Source organism: Olea europaea, chromosome 21 (genome assembly GCF_002742605.1).
Source record: "Olea europaea var. sylvestris chromosome 21, O_europaea_v1, whole genome shotgun sequence".
Classification (NCBI taxonomy): Eukaryota; Viridiplantae; Streptophyta; class Magnoliopsida; order Lamiales; family Oleaceae; genus Olea; species Olea europaea.
The window spans coordinates 12322683-12337780 of NC_036257.1; the positions used below are offsets into that span (position 1 = coordinate 12322683).

The 15098-nt window shown below is 33.0% G+C and overlaps 2 protein-coding genes across 3 annotated transcripts; both read left to right on the forward strand.

Moving 5' to 3' along the window:
- Nucleotides 1-3977: 3977 nt before the first annotated feature.
- Nucleotides 3978-6291, forward strand: LOC111370696 (ent-kaur-16-ene synthase, chloroplastic-like; the record flags this gene model as incomplete). The annotated part of the gene is made up of 4 exons (XM_022992533.1): nucleotides 3978-4267; nucleotides 4375-4516; nucleotides 5313-5558; nucleotides 5655-6291. Coding segments are annotated over 4 exons (1005 nt in total), but the record flags the coding sequence as incomplete, so codon positions are not given.
- A 4894-nt stretch (nucleotides 6292-11185) lies between these two features.
- LOC111370698 (pentatricopeptide repeat-containing protein At1g79490, mitochondrial) lies at nucleotides 11186-13909 on the forward strand. 2 transcript variants are annotated; one of them, XM_022992535.1, is made up of 2 exons: nucleotides 11186-11781; nucleotides 11926-13909. In XM_022992535.1, exons 1-2 carry the CDS (start codon nucleotides 11276-11278, stop codon nucleotides 13691-13693), a joined length of 2274 nt encoding a protein of 757 aa, XP_022848303.1. In that variant the 5' UTR covers nucleotides 11186-11275; the 3' UTR covers nucleotides 13694-13909. The 2 variants fall into 2 exon arrangements, with proteins under 2 accessions (XP_022848303.1, XP_022848302.1); XM_022992534.1 differs by having other exon boundaries at nucleotides 11186-13909.
- The last annotated feature ends 1189 nt before the right edge of the window (nucleotides 13910-15098 follow it).

Consider the following 15098-nt stretch of genomic DNA (forward strand, 5'->3'; position numbering starts at 1 on the left):
TTCCCCCCCCCCCTCAATCGGGTTGATTATATTACTCTCTATTATACAAGTCCGAATTTTTTTACTGGTGAAGTTGAATATATATATTTTTATATTATATTATTTAAATGTTTAAAAACAATTGAACAAGATTGATCAGTTGGTTATATGATTCATTAACTACATACATGTAAGAATGAGTTGAGTAATGTGTATAAGTCGATATTAGAGTAGCTATAAGTGTGGTTTATAGTCTGTACTTGGACAATCAATATTTGAAATGATGTTTGAGAAGGGGTCTTGATGGACTCTTAACTCTTATTGATGGAATCACTTGTTTTGTGTGTGTGTGTACAATTCATGGTTTATATAACGAACTATGTAGTGAGATCTTAAATGGATGAGTCACAAAGAAAAAATAGAATTGGGTATAATGTATGGAGTGTGAAAGAAAGCTTTACATCGTTAGAACTTATATTTGATGTCGTCAATCGTGGATGGTGTTAGCATGTGTAAAATTGCATAATTTTTCTTCGGAAAGAGTGTGGTTTTGTTGAATTTCCTGTTGAATCAGATAGTGAAGATTTGTCTACATTATCATTACCAGTAATTGAAGAGCATGATGATATTTTTAAACTCAAGAGCTACAAAGAAAGCTTGCAAATGAATGGAGAACTAATATAGCTTGAAATAGTGGGTAGATGTTGTGAACGAAGAGTAATGGAAATTAAGTTGTGCTTAGACAATTTTACAATTTTTTTATTTTTGCTTTTAGATGACAATTTATGAGTTTCTTTTAAGAAACGATAATTTGGTTTTCGAGTATCTAATATCTTGACCTTTTGGTATCCAATTTCTCATTATGTTACAAATAAACTTGCTTGCACTAGAAATGGGGTTATGTGGGAATGTCAACAAGTCAAGTCGAGTCGAGCCGCTCACGAGCCAAAATTTAAGGCTCAAGTTCGACTTGGGTAAAATAATTGAGCTTTTTTCAAAAGCTTGGCCAAAAAAATTAGGCTCCACTTGAGCTTTTGGCTTGAGCCGAGCCAAGCAAGCTCGATTTTGGTTGTATTTTTGGTATTTTTCTTTCTAATTAATGAAGAAGTCTAGAATTAAGGCAGCAGCACGCTGCCTTTTAAATATATATATATATATATATATATTGTATATTTTTTTAAATATAGACTCGTGAGCTCAGGCCAAGGAGCCACACGAGTCGGCAAATGGGCTTGGCTCGAGCCAACGAGCTCGATTGCCATTTCTAGGGTCATGAGAAGTGACATTTCCAAAGCAATTAAGATCTAGAGTAGATGGACTTAGATTAATGATTATAATTTGCATATTTTGACATAACATACATTAGAAAGTTGCTCATCCCGACATAATTTGGTTCACTAAGAAAAATAAAGTTGAAATAGTAGGGTGAAATTTTATTATTATTATTATTATTTTCTTTTTACAGAGTTCAGTTAATGATTTGCTTTGAACAATTGAGGAGATAAAAATACAATTATAGTATAGAAGTCTACAAATCCATGAGAATTTATAAAATCCATGAAAATCTATTGAAATCTACAAAATAGAAATTCATTCAAATCTAATGAAATCTGTTAAATTCTATTGAACTCCATAAAATTCATGAAAATAAATTTATAAATATTAAGAAATCTATTAAAATTTGAGTTGAGAACACCTTTAAATTGATTTATAAGTTCAGAGAGATTTCCAATGGAGATCCTCAACCTATAGCTTATGGAGCGAGTTAACGCACCCTTAAATCATTAATTTGGATACTTTCATTCTCAATCTTTCAAATTCATTGTGCAAGTTATTGTCTAAGTGACACGTGGCTCTCACATGCCGTGCCATTTCTAGCTTGGTCCCTTTGTCGGCTTGCTCATTGTTGGTATTTTTTAATGAATTTATTATTATTTTTTCTTTAAATAAGATTTTAAATTTTAAATTTTGAAACTACAATTTAACCTGCATGCATACAAATGCTAACACTTACTTATAGCAGGGTCCATGTGCCAGGGATGGCATCTGATCTATTTTAAAAGTTTGTGTAACCTTGATCGATCCATTTTAATTTTTAATACTCTTTAAGTCAGTGTCATACTTGTGCTTCGCGAGATCTGAGGCGAACTTCGGAATTTAGGCCTTAGGCTCTAAGTCGTAGCAAACAATCACTTTTTAAAAAAAATAAAATAAAAAATTAGAAGTTTACGGAATTAAATTTGTTAACTTAAATCAACAATAAAACAAAAAATAAATTTTTCAGTGTTCCTTCATTCTCTTCTCATTAAAGTATTTATTCGTTTCTTTTGAAAGCATGGATATAGTGGGTTTTTTTTAAAAAAAAAAAGTAAAAAGTAAAAAATGGGCCCCCTAAAATTCTGGGCTTGAGGCGGAGGCCTGCTGGGCCTCCCATCAGGTCCGGCCTTGCTTTAAGTTTTCACATTTTGCAAACTCACAACCCCGTGCCCTTCAATTGCAATGCCCCCACCACAAGTCTAGCCTTGCCTTTTGTTATTTTTCATTTTGTTTTAAAAATAAGTTTATCAGCAGTAACTTAGAACCAAAAAAAAAATAAAAAAATAATCCAATGCAGACTAAGTTGCTACAAAGTTAAGGTCAATACTAAAATACTTCATATAAAAATTTAGAGACCTATTTTCACGAATATAAATAGGTCGAGGACCTTCACTGCAATGCTCCCCAATATAAGACTAGTCCTGTAATACAAGAGGTAATTGTTCCAATGGTTACTGAACTTACGTCCATATCTTTGATTGGTTACTAAAGTTTAAAATGTCGAATTTTAATCACTGAACTTAAGTCAATGTTTTCAATTATTCACTGAACTTAGGTCCATATTTTAGATTGTTCATTGAAGTTTAAAATGTCAACTTTTGGCATTAAACTTTGGAATATGCCATACGTTGGCATAACAGTTGAACTTTGAAAAATATCAAGTTTTCAGTGAGTACTATACTATATTTTTCAAAATTTAGTGTGTAATGCGCAATATTTTTTCAAAGTTCAACGAATAATGTATGATATTTTTCAAAATTCGGTAACCAAAATTCAATATTTTAAATTTAGTGAGCAATCAAAGATATGAACTTAAGTTCAATAACCAGAATTCGATATTTTAAATTTTAATGACCAATTAAAGATATGAACGATGGTTGGAGCAATTAGCTCTGTGTACAAGCAGTAANTATTTTGTGAGGGGGAGGCTAAATAATAGTATGCACAAAGGACTTTGATAGTCTATTATATGCAATTTATCTGATATTATCAGCAGAATACAGATTGATAACAGCTTGTCAAATGTTAATCAAGGAGAAAATGTTAGTCGTGAAGCACAATTTTTCATATTCCAAAAGAGTAACATTATTTATCATTAGTTGTCATCATCACTGGTCTAGGTGACAGTTAACCTCATGATTCATTGTTCAATGGAGTTGTGATGTGTTTTAAGAATAATGCTATATGTACAAAGTGGGGATCGTCCCCATGTGATGTGGGATTTGATGTGTCCTGAAGCATAGTTTTTCATGTTCCAAAGGAGAACGTTTTTCATCATTAGTTGTAATCATCACTGGTTTAGGTGGCAGTTAACCTCGTGATTCATTGTTTAATGGAGTTGTGACGTGTTTTAAGAATAATGTTATTTGTACAAAGTGGGATCATTCCCATGTGATGTGGCATTTGATGTGGGGTGAAATGATAAGGCTAATTAAATGCGTATATATGAGACTTAGTTTATAGACCTTATCATTCAATGTCACCTCATATGGTGATTATTCCCAGTTTGCTCTTATAGCATGACTCGACCTTTAACGCATTGGACAATAAATCAAGGGGTCCACTGTCATCTAAACTAGTGATGATCACTATTAATGATGAATATTATTGTTCATTCCAAAACTTGACTATAGGGATTCCAGTACCACAAGAAGTCCACTAGAGTTACCAGATTTGGTTGAGTGAATTCATCTTCTCGGCATTTTTTCATATGCTATTCAATACTATCACTTGCTTTGACATTGCATGTTCATAGATGGGTAGTAGAGAACAGATTGGATGAGCTGAGTTTTGCAAGGCAGAAGTCTGCATACTGTTATTTCTCTGCTGCAGCAACCTTTTCCGCTCCTGAACTATCAGATGCTCGCATGTCATGGGCCAAAAATGGTGTGCTGACGACAGTGGTTGATGACTTCTTTGATGTTGGAGGTTCTGTAGAGGAATTAAAAAATCTAATTCAGTTAGTTGAAATGTAAGTCTCCTGCTTCCCTGTCCTCCTTACTCGGGTTGCCAACTAATCCGTGAGTTCTGCATATTCTCAAATATGAGAATAATCACATGACATCATAACTATTACAGATGGGATGTAAATGTTGCTACTGATTGCTGCTCTGAGAAAGTCCGGATCATATTTTCTGCACTTCAAAGCACAATCTGCCAGATTGGAGATAAAGGACTCATGCACCAAGAACGCTGTGTGACAGACCATATAATTGACATTGTGAGATCCCTACTTCATCCTCATTCTATGGATATGTGTTTATTTGACAAACAGGGTTAACTGAGAATATGAGCAAGGAAACATTGACTCGTATCTTCCTCAACGGCTTCCCCTCACTCCTCATTCAGTCCTCCTACCAGTCGTCCTACCAGATGAAACCTAAATGATATAGAACTGACGTACATAATGTTACTTTCTATTTGAATGTCCTAACAAAAGCAGTTATAAGTTTTCTCCTTAAAAATAATGTACAGTGTGAGAAATATGACCAAAAATCCATCTCCTTCTGCTATCGTTTACGACAATCCCTAATTATCATGTGAATCATCTGTCTGTTATCTTTTTAATTGCTCATACATTGAAGATTTCATGCTCCTTTGCATCCTGCACGCAAGCATAGTTGGTCTAGAATTGGATATACCGTTTTGTATCTTCATGCTCTAGTTCTAAATGTTTCTTTCGGTAGCACTGTTACTTCAGAGGAACAGAGCTTTACTTTTGTTTCGAACTGTCTCTCTCATATACTACAAGTTTTCGTTATGCAAATATGAATATCTGATCCAGGGTATTGAATAAGCTCACTAATATATATCATAGATCCAATTTTTTTTACCATATCTGGTTTTGTCAAATATTAAATTTTTCTTCCGGGGCATGTGCTTTTTGAGTCTATTTCATAACATTCAGTAATAAATAATTCCACAAATGCCAAAAACGGTGTTCATTATGAAAGTTCTGAAGTAAATTCATTTCTTGATTCAAAACATGAATTTAACCCTTTTATCTGCATTTGCAGTGGCTTAATTTACTACATTCTATGTTGAAAGAAACTGAATGGGCTAGAGACAAGTATGTGCCAACAAGGGATGAATATATGAGCAACGCATACGTGTCATTTGCCTTAGGGCCCATTGTCCTTCCAACTCTTTATTTCGTCGGACATAAGCTTTCTAATGAGGTGGTTCACCATTTTGAAGTTCATAATCTATTCAAACTGATGAGCACGTGTGGACGTCTGCTAAATGATATCCAGTCTTTCAAGGTAAACATGCACAGGTCTTCTTGGGTACTCAAAAATTTCAGTTTTTTCACTATATTCACCTTTGAATTTGATCGAGTCGATTCTATGGTGTAACAGAGAGAGTCCAAGGAGGGAAAACTAAACGCGCTGTCATTGTACATAAGCAGTGGTGGTACTGGTAGTGACATAACTGAAGAAGCTGCAATTACTGAAATGAAACTGTTGATCAGCAGCCAAAGGAGAGAACTGCTGAGACTAGTTCTGCAGGGAAAGAACAGTGTTTTGCCAAAAGCTTGCAAGGATTTGTTTTGGCATATGTGCACAGTGCTGCATCTCTTTTACAATAAAGACGATGGATTCACCTCAGAAGAGATGATCAGCGTTGTAAAAGCAATTATTCATCAACCCATTGTAGTCGATGATGAATTCGAATTCAAGGCCTAATATGATAAAATTATAAAAATTTCTTAAAAGCAATTATTCATCAACCCATTGTAGTCGATGATGAATTCGAATTCAAGGCCTAATATGATAAAATTATAAAAATTTCTTAAAAGCAATTATTCATCAACCCATTGTAGTCGATGATGAATTCGAATTCAAGGCCTAATATGATAAAATTATAAAAATTTCTTAAAAGCAATTATTCATCAACCCATTGTAGTCGATGATGAATTCGAATTCAAGGCCTAATATGATAAAATTATAAAAATTTCTCAATAAATACCGGTGTCGACGATGCCCAGATTAGTTTTCTCTGCCTACTCCTCTCGTAATCACTCAATTTAATACATCCAATGAGGTGGATTTAGACTGTATTTCTAGTTACTGGTAATTGAAATGATGAATAATTGGGAAAACACTATATATGAGTTTATATAAGTAAAAAGATTAGGTAAAGGTTAAAGGTTACAAGACAATTATTCATTTTTTTATGTAAAAATATTGTTTATAAGTAAAAAATAATATTTATTATACCTAAAAAAGTCACTAATAAGTAATGGGAATTTGGCAAAATAGTCCTTAAGCTTTGCCTTCAGCGTGCTAATGGTCCTTCGTATATTTTTTTGACACGGATGTGCTATACACGTGTTTTGGTGTGCAATTGGTCCTTTTTATTTAAAAATAAATAATAATAAAATATGCCCTTGATTTTAATTAGAAAAAATTGCAATGAGAGTTGAAGAAAACCTTGAATAAAAATTAGGATAGTGAAAAAATGACTTGTACATTTTTATGACATTCAACCCGATTTTATGTTGTTTTTATTATTTAAATACTGATAAAAAAATTTTAATTTACAAATTAGCATATGTTATTTTCTAAATGAAAAATAAAATATGAAGAATAGAATAGCTCCTTAATTATATTGATTTTATGTTTGTACCGTATTAATATTTAAAAACATATATTTTAACGATAATTAAATATTACTATATATCAATACCTCAAGAATTGTTGGTATTGTGTATTTATTTAATAAACGGTCTAGTTATGGTCGGTCTCTTTTGAATGATCAATCACTAAAAAATTTTAAAAACTTATTCTACCAATTAGGGCTGTAAGCAAAAATCATAAAACTGAAAAATTGAACTGAAACCATATTTTAGAAACCGTCGATTTGGTGCCACGTGGACCCGGTCAACGAAATTGTTTTGAACCAAACCAAACAGGTCAAAATGGTTTGGTTTAGGTTTGAGAATTTTAATTGCGATTTAAAACCAAATCAGACCAACAAAAAATATATATAAATAAAAAAATGAAATTTTTTGAAAATTCATCCAAATATGTAAAATTCAATAGTTTTGTCTTTTGTGGGTATTTTTATCAATTTCTAATTTTCGAATACATATATATTATTATTATTATCTAATAATCCTAATTTATATTTAATAATCTCAAAATTAACATAATCTATCAAAAGTCATATTCCTCTTCAGAATTCAGATAAACTCTAACCGACACCCGACACAGTCTTGAGCCACGACACCATACACACTTTTTCTTTATATTTTTTATGCATTTTCAAAGTTGAATTGTAGTCCATTACACTAAATCGGAGACAAAGAGATCCTAGGCCTTCGATGATAATATTTACTACGAATAAAGTTTCAAATCAATAATCTTTTTGAGCAAACTAAGGTAAGAATCTAAAATTAAATGTGTTTCGTAACATACAAACGTAAGCTTGTTTAATTGTTATGTTTAGAGGTCTCTTTTGAATGATCAATCACTAAAAAATTTTAAAAACTTATTCTACCAATTAGGGCTGTAAGCAAAAATCATAAAACCGAAAAATCGAACTGAAACCATATTTTAGAAACCGTCGATTTGGTGCCACGTGGACCCGGTCAACGAAATTGTTTTGAACCAAACCAAACAGGTCAAAATGGTTTGGTTTAGGTTTGAGAATTTTAATTGCGATTTAAAACCAAATCGAACCAACAAAAAATATATATAAATAAAAAAATGAAATTTTTTGAAAATTCATCCAAATATGTAAAATTCAATAGTTTTGTCTTTTGTGGGTATTTTTATCAATTTCTAATTTTCGAATACATATATATTTTTATTATTATCTAATAATCCTAATTTATATTTAATAATCTCAAAATTAACATAATCTATCAAAAGTCATTTTCCTCTTCAGAATTCAGATAAACTCTAACCGACACCCGACACAGTCTTGAGCCACCGACACCATACACACTTTTTCTTTATATTTTTTATGCATTTTCAAAGTTGAATTGTAGTCAATTACACTAAATCGGAGACAAAGAGATCCTAGGCCTTCGATGATAATATTTACTACGAATAAATTTTCAAATCAATAATTTTTTTGAGCAAACTAAGGTAAGAATCTAAAATTAAATGTGTTTCGTAACATACAAACGTAAGCTTGTTTAATTGTTATGTTTAGATATTATAAACAACTGCTTTATTATTGTGGTTGGTTATTCTTTATCTAATCAGTAACCTTTTTTTCAAATATGATGATCACGTGGTCTTGTGGGATATCACTACATTTTTTGGACCTTATACCTTGTTTAGTAGACTTGTTTTAAACGTTGTCATAAAGTAATTAGCCAAAAAAAGGTGAAAAAAAATGAAAAAAAAATTATGTTTTCGTTTATTGTGATTTCACTTTGATTTAATAGATATTTAAATTTATAGTAGATATATTTAACCCTTGTTTGAGCCATATTTTCCATGTTATCATAATGAGAAAATTGATCGTTGGAGAGGAGGTTGGGTCTCACGCATGAAACAACAGATCAACAAATGAAGTTGGACTTGTGGGATAATGGTCTAAATTTTCATATTTTTTGTCCCAAAAATTTGGTTCAAACAAGGATTTAGATTGTTTTAGATTTATAGCTAGTAAGATATAAATATGTATTGAATTCAATGAATTAATGTCATAAAAGTAGACAGACAAAAATATATACGGTGAAATCAACGGTTTAAAATCGGACCAAACCGTTAGGTTTAGGTTTGAGTTTTTTTTAAACCGTTCAAAATAGTTTGGTTTAAATTTGGGTTTTTCTCAAACCGATTTAAACGGTTTAGTTTAAAAATTTGTCAAAAATCGGTAAAATCGGACCGCTTACACCCCTACTACCAACTATATTTTACATGGCTTCTACCGTCCAAGTCTATAGAATGAATTTTATTTTTTAATTTTTTTTTCCACTTATGAATAAAAGATTTATGTACGAGTAAATAAGAAGTAAAAGAATTCATTTAATAAGTTCAACAAGTTTCTTACAAGTACAAATAATGTCATAATTTTTTTTTTTATTTATTTATACGGTCTTTTGCTATGATTTAGCATCAAAATCATATTAGAACAATACCTTCCTAATTCACTCAAATATACAAATATGATTATCACGTGGTCTTGTGGGATATCACTATGTTTTTTGGACCTTATACCTTGTTTAGTAGACTTGTTTTATAACGTTGTCATAAAGTAATTAGCCTAAAAAAGGTGAAAAAATGAAAAAAAATTATGTTTTAGTTTATTGTGATTTCACTTTGATTTAATAGATATTTAAATTTATAGTAGATATATTTAACCCTTGTTTGAGCCATATTTTCCATGTTATCATAATGAGAAAATTGACCGTTGGAGAGGAGGTTGGGTCTCACGCATGAAACAACAGATCAACAAATGAAGTTGGACTTGTGGGATAATGGTCTAAATTTTCATATTTTTTGTCCCAAAAATTTGGTTCAAACAAGGATTTAGATTGTTTTAGATTTATAGCCAGTAAGATATAAATATGTATTGAATTCAATGAATTAATGTCATAAAAGTAGACAGACAAAATATATACGGTGAAATCAACGTTTTAAAATCGGACCAAACCGTTAGGTTTAGGTTTGAATTTTTTTTAAACCGTTCAAAATAGTTTGGTTTAAATTTGGGTTTTTCTCAAACCGATTTAAAGGGTTTAGTTTAAAAATTTGTCAAAAATCGGTAAAATCGGACCGCTTACACCCCTACTACCAACTATATTTTACATGGCTTCTACCGTCCAAGTCTATAGAATGAATTTTATTTTTTATTTTTTTTTTCCACTTATGAATAAAAGATTTATGTACGAGTAAATAAGAAGTAAAAGAATTCATTTAATAAGTTCAACAAGTTTCTTACAAGTACAAATAATGTCATAATTTTTTATTTTTATTTATTTATACGGTCTTTTGCTATGATTTAGCATCAAAATCATATTAGAACAATACCTTCCTAATTCACTCAAATATAGCTCCGTTTGATTATGATTTTTCAAGCCAAAAAACCAGATTTTTAATCGTTATTTAACATGGTCGGCTGTCATTTTTGACTTTTTCACTCACAAGTAGAATTTACTTTCTTCTTTAACGGTCAAAAATTGATTCTATGGATTAATACCAAACATGCCCTAATTTCAATATATGGTGTGTCAAAAGTGCCCTCAAGGATAATACGCCGTCCAATGTATTCAAATTTCATTAACGTACCTTGGGATTACAATTTGCAGCAATACTGTATTATTTGATTATTTCATTTTTAAAATAAAGCCATAATTATTGGTGGAAAAAGACAAAATAAATATATAGGTTGTTGAAGTTGTATAAAAATTTAAAAGTTCCACTCTTTGTGTACGAAAATTCTTGAAAATGCTCTTTTTGCACAATATCAATGGATTTTTTGGATAAAAATCGTCTGGACAAACCCGTCTTATTTATTAAAGTTGAGGATGGATTTGTCAGGAAAAAAATGTTGGGGACAATATTGAAAAGTATCTCCAACTTTGGGGACGGTAGTGGAAATTTACTTTATTTCATCTACATGTATCTGGCCAAATTCTCAGGGTTTTGCCAAGCTCCACCATAGTCATCCTTCTACATAATCCATACAAACGGAAACCATCCAAAATTTTTCTGTTCTTTCAGTTCAGTAATCTATTAGCATTCGGATTTTTTGGATAAAAATCGTCTGGACAAACCCGTCTTATTTATTAAAGTTGAGGATGGATTTGTCAGGAAAAATGTTGGGGACAATATTGAAAAGTATCTCCAACTTTGGGGACGGTAGTGGAAATTTACTTATTTCATCTACATGTATCTGGCCAGAATCTCAGGGTTTTGCCAAGCTCCATCATAGTCATCCTTCTACATAATCCATACAAACGGAAACCATCCAAAATTTTTCTGTTCTTTCAGTTCAGTAATCTATTAGCATTTATAGAATGCTTCTTCGGACCCTTTTGTTTTCCCAAAATCTCAGGCATGGAAGGTATGCTTTTAATAAAAATCTTATAAAGATGGGATTTTTATCGTATTTCGATAACCCCGTTTCGAATTCCCCACCAATCAATGCGGAGAACTGTAAATTTATTAGAAATTACTGTTCAGGGAATCATAGGAGTGAAGATTCCACCGAGTGGACTGAGGAAATACAGTATTTGGATGAGTCAGGAAGTGTTATTTTCTCCGGTAAGGGAATAAGATCAGTCGAGCCAGGGGTAGATGACCATGTAATGGTGGGAGGGATTAAAAAGCCCATGTTGAATGCCTCTGCCGTTGCTAAGATGGTTGAGGTTGTAAAGAGGTGGAGATGGGGCCCTGATATGGAGACCCAATTGGATAAATTGCAGTTTCTGCCAAATATGACTCACATTGTGCAGGCCTTGAAGATCATAGATGATGCTGATGCTTCATTGAGTCTGTTTCGATGGGCTAAGAGGCAATCTTGGTACGTACCAAATGATGAATGCTATATTACATTGTTTGATAGGTTGAATTTGAGCAGGGATTTTGATGAAATACGGTTGGTTTTTGATGAAATGGTTCGTGATTCCGGTGAAAATTTGATGTCGTCCTTTCGTGCATACAACAGGGTAATTCAATACTTGGCTAAGGCTGAGAAATTGGAGGTGGCATTCTGTTGTTTCAAGAAAATTCAGGAGTCTGGTTGTAAACTTGACATCCAATCATATAATTCGCTCATAACTTTGTTTCTGAATAAAGGGTTGCCTTATAAGGCATTTGAGATTTATGAAAACATGGAAAAAGCTGGTTGTTCCTTGGATGCTTCGACTTATGACTTGATGATACCGAACCTTGCTAAGTCTGGTCGTCTTGACGCGGCAATGAAGCTTTTTCAGGAGATGAAAGAGAAGAATTATCGACCAAGTTTTGGGATTTTTGCTTCTCTTGTTGATTCAATGGGTAAGGCTGGGAGGTTAGATACATCAATGAAATTATACATGGAAATGCAAGGTCTTGGGTTGAGGACATCTGGAGCCATGTATGTTTCTCTAATTGAGTCATATGTTAAGGCTGGAAAGCTGGAGACAGCTCTCAGGCTGTGGGACGAGATGAAGAAGGCAGGATTTAGACCTAACTATGGGCTCTACACCATAATTGTTGAGTCCCATGCCAAGTCTGGGAAGCTCGATATTGCAATGTCGATCTTCTCGGATATGGAAAAGGCTGGATTTCTACCTACTCCATCCACCTACTCCTCTCTTCTGGAGATGCATGCTGCTTCTGGTCAAGTAGATGCTGCCATGAAATTGTATAACTCGACGACGAATGCTGGTTTGAGACCAGGTTTAAGCACTTACTCAGCTCTTCTGAGTTTACTTGCAAAGAAGAAGCTTGTGGATGTGGCTGCAAAAATCTTGCTTGAGATGAAGACCATGGGATACTCTATTGAAGTGAACGCTAGTGACATTCTGATGATTTACATTAAGGATGGTTCCGTTGATCTTGCTTTGAAGTGGCTGCAGTTCATGGGTTCATCAGGCATCCGAACAAATAACTTCATAATTCGGCAGCTCTTTGAATCGTGCATGAAGAGTGGCTTATACGAGTCTGCCAAACCTCTCCTTGAAACGTATGTAAATTCTGCTGCTAAGGTTGATCTCATACTTTACACATCAATTCTAGCCTATCTTGTTAGGTGCCAGGACGAGAACACTGAGAGGCATTTGATGTCAATCTTGAGTACTACAAAGCACAAGGCTCACGCATTTTTGTGTGGACTCTTCACAGGACCTGAACAGAGGAAACAACCAGTTTTATCATTTGTTAGGGAGTTTTTCCAAGGTATTGATTATGAGTTGGAGGAAGGAGCTGCAAGATATTTTGTTAATGTCCTTCTTAATTACCTTGTTCTAATGGGGCAAATAAATCGTGCTCGTTGTGTTTGGAAAGTTGCTTACGAGAACAAGCTCTTTCCCAAGGCAATAGTGTTTGATCAACACATTGCCTGGTCTCTTGATGTTAGGAACTTGTCAGTTGGAGCAGCTCTTATAGCAGTTGTACACACCCTTCATAGATTCAGAAAGCGCATGTTGTACTACGGTGTTGTCCCAAGACGGATCAAATTAGTCACGGGACCAAATTTGAAGATTGTGATTGCTCAAATGCTGAGCTCAGTTGAATCACCATTTGAGGTCAGTAAGGTTGTTTTGAGGGCTCCAGGGGATACAGTGCTAGAGTGGTTTAAGAAACCAATTGTACAGCAATTCCTTGTGAATGAGATTCCATCAAGATCAGATATTTTGATGCATAAATTAAACACCCTTTTTCCTAGTTCAGCACCTGAAATAAGATCTCTGTCCCCTCCTAAACCTCTTGTTTCCGGGAAGGCTCTGTAACTATGAACACGTGTAATGTACTACAATTCAAGTTATTGATTAACTGATGCCAGGTTTGCACGAGTATTTGAAAGTAATGATGCCTCCATGTTTTAATTTGATGATTTTCTTGCTGCGGATTGAGTCTTGAGCTTAAAACTAGGTTGAACTCTTTTGGTAGTTGTTTGACATTTCCATCTGTGATATCTGAATGGTGTTTATTTGAGTTTGATCTTATCGTCTGTTTATTAACTAACTTAAGCTAAATCTTGTTTATTCACTCATTAGAGCCTGTTCTTGATAATTTCCTTGTAATATGTGGACTACATCAAGATTTTGATGCTGGAAGTGCATTTTCCTTCCATATATGCTTGTGCTAGCAAATGTAAAAGATTTTGTGGAACCTGACTCCCCTTAAGTTTTGACTGGTTGTAATTGAACTATCAGTCTCATCTCTACTTCCCACACAATGTTCTCCTAAATGGTGAGTTTATTTGCTGTTGATAGAAATTTTAAGCTCGATATGTCTGGAGTCGGATTATGTTACTATTTTCTGATATACGCTGATTTTTTTGATAATTATTCATCTATAAGTATAAACCAATTGCTGATAATCTGCTTAATCGAAATAATTTGGCATAGTAAAAAAGTTACTCAATGCTAGGATCCCTTCAGTAAAGCCACATCTGGAGTTCTATGCCTTTTGGCATTAAACCCACTGTTTTAGGTTCGAACTTTGTCTCGAAAGTTTTTCTTTGTGAATTGATTCTGGAATCCATTTATTTTTCCCTCTCTCTTAACATTAAAATGTGATCTGGTGGAAGTTTTTATCCCATTTTGCTGAAATCAGGACTTTTTTTTGGGTTCTTTATTAGTTTGATCCAGATTGTTATTTAACTGTTGACTCATTAAATGTGAACAATTTCTTCTCAATATAGTTTGTGTTTTATGGATGTCATATTAAATATTCCTTCCGTCCCATAAAAAATAGACTTGCTTTCCTTTTTGTTTGTCTTAAATTATGGACTACTTTTCTTGCTGAGACTATAGCTAATTTATACAAAATAAAATAAAATAAATTCTAACGTACCTATTTAACCATTATTTAATGTAGAGGTATATTACGAAAATTGTAAATAAAATTTATATTAATTATATTTTCTTAATCTATTTGAAAACGGAAAATGTCTTTATCTTTATGAGATGGAGAGATTATAAATTATGGAACTTTTATTTTTCTATTTATAAATCAGTACAAAATTCTACATTTTAATCTTTCAAACAGCTTCATCGGACCCTGGAGTTGAAAGCGTGGCATCAGCTAAAACTACATTATCTGTCCGAAAAGTTTGGTTCGGTTCGGTTCTAAAGAGAACCGAACCGAACCGACCCGTGCCCACCCCTAACATTATCTGATCCAGTATGA

Coding starts and splice junctions, on each gene's coding strand:
- LOC111370698 (XM_022992534.1), top strand. CDS start 11,276: ATGCTTCTTCGGACCCTTTTGTTTTCCCAAAATCTCAGGCATGGAAGG.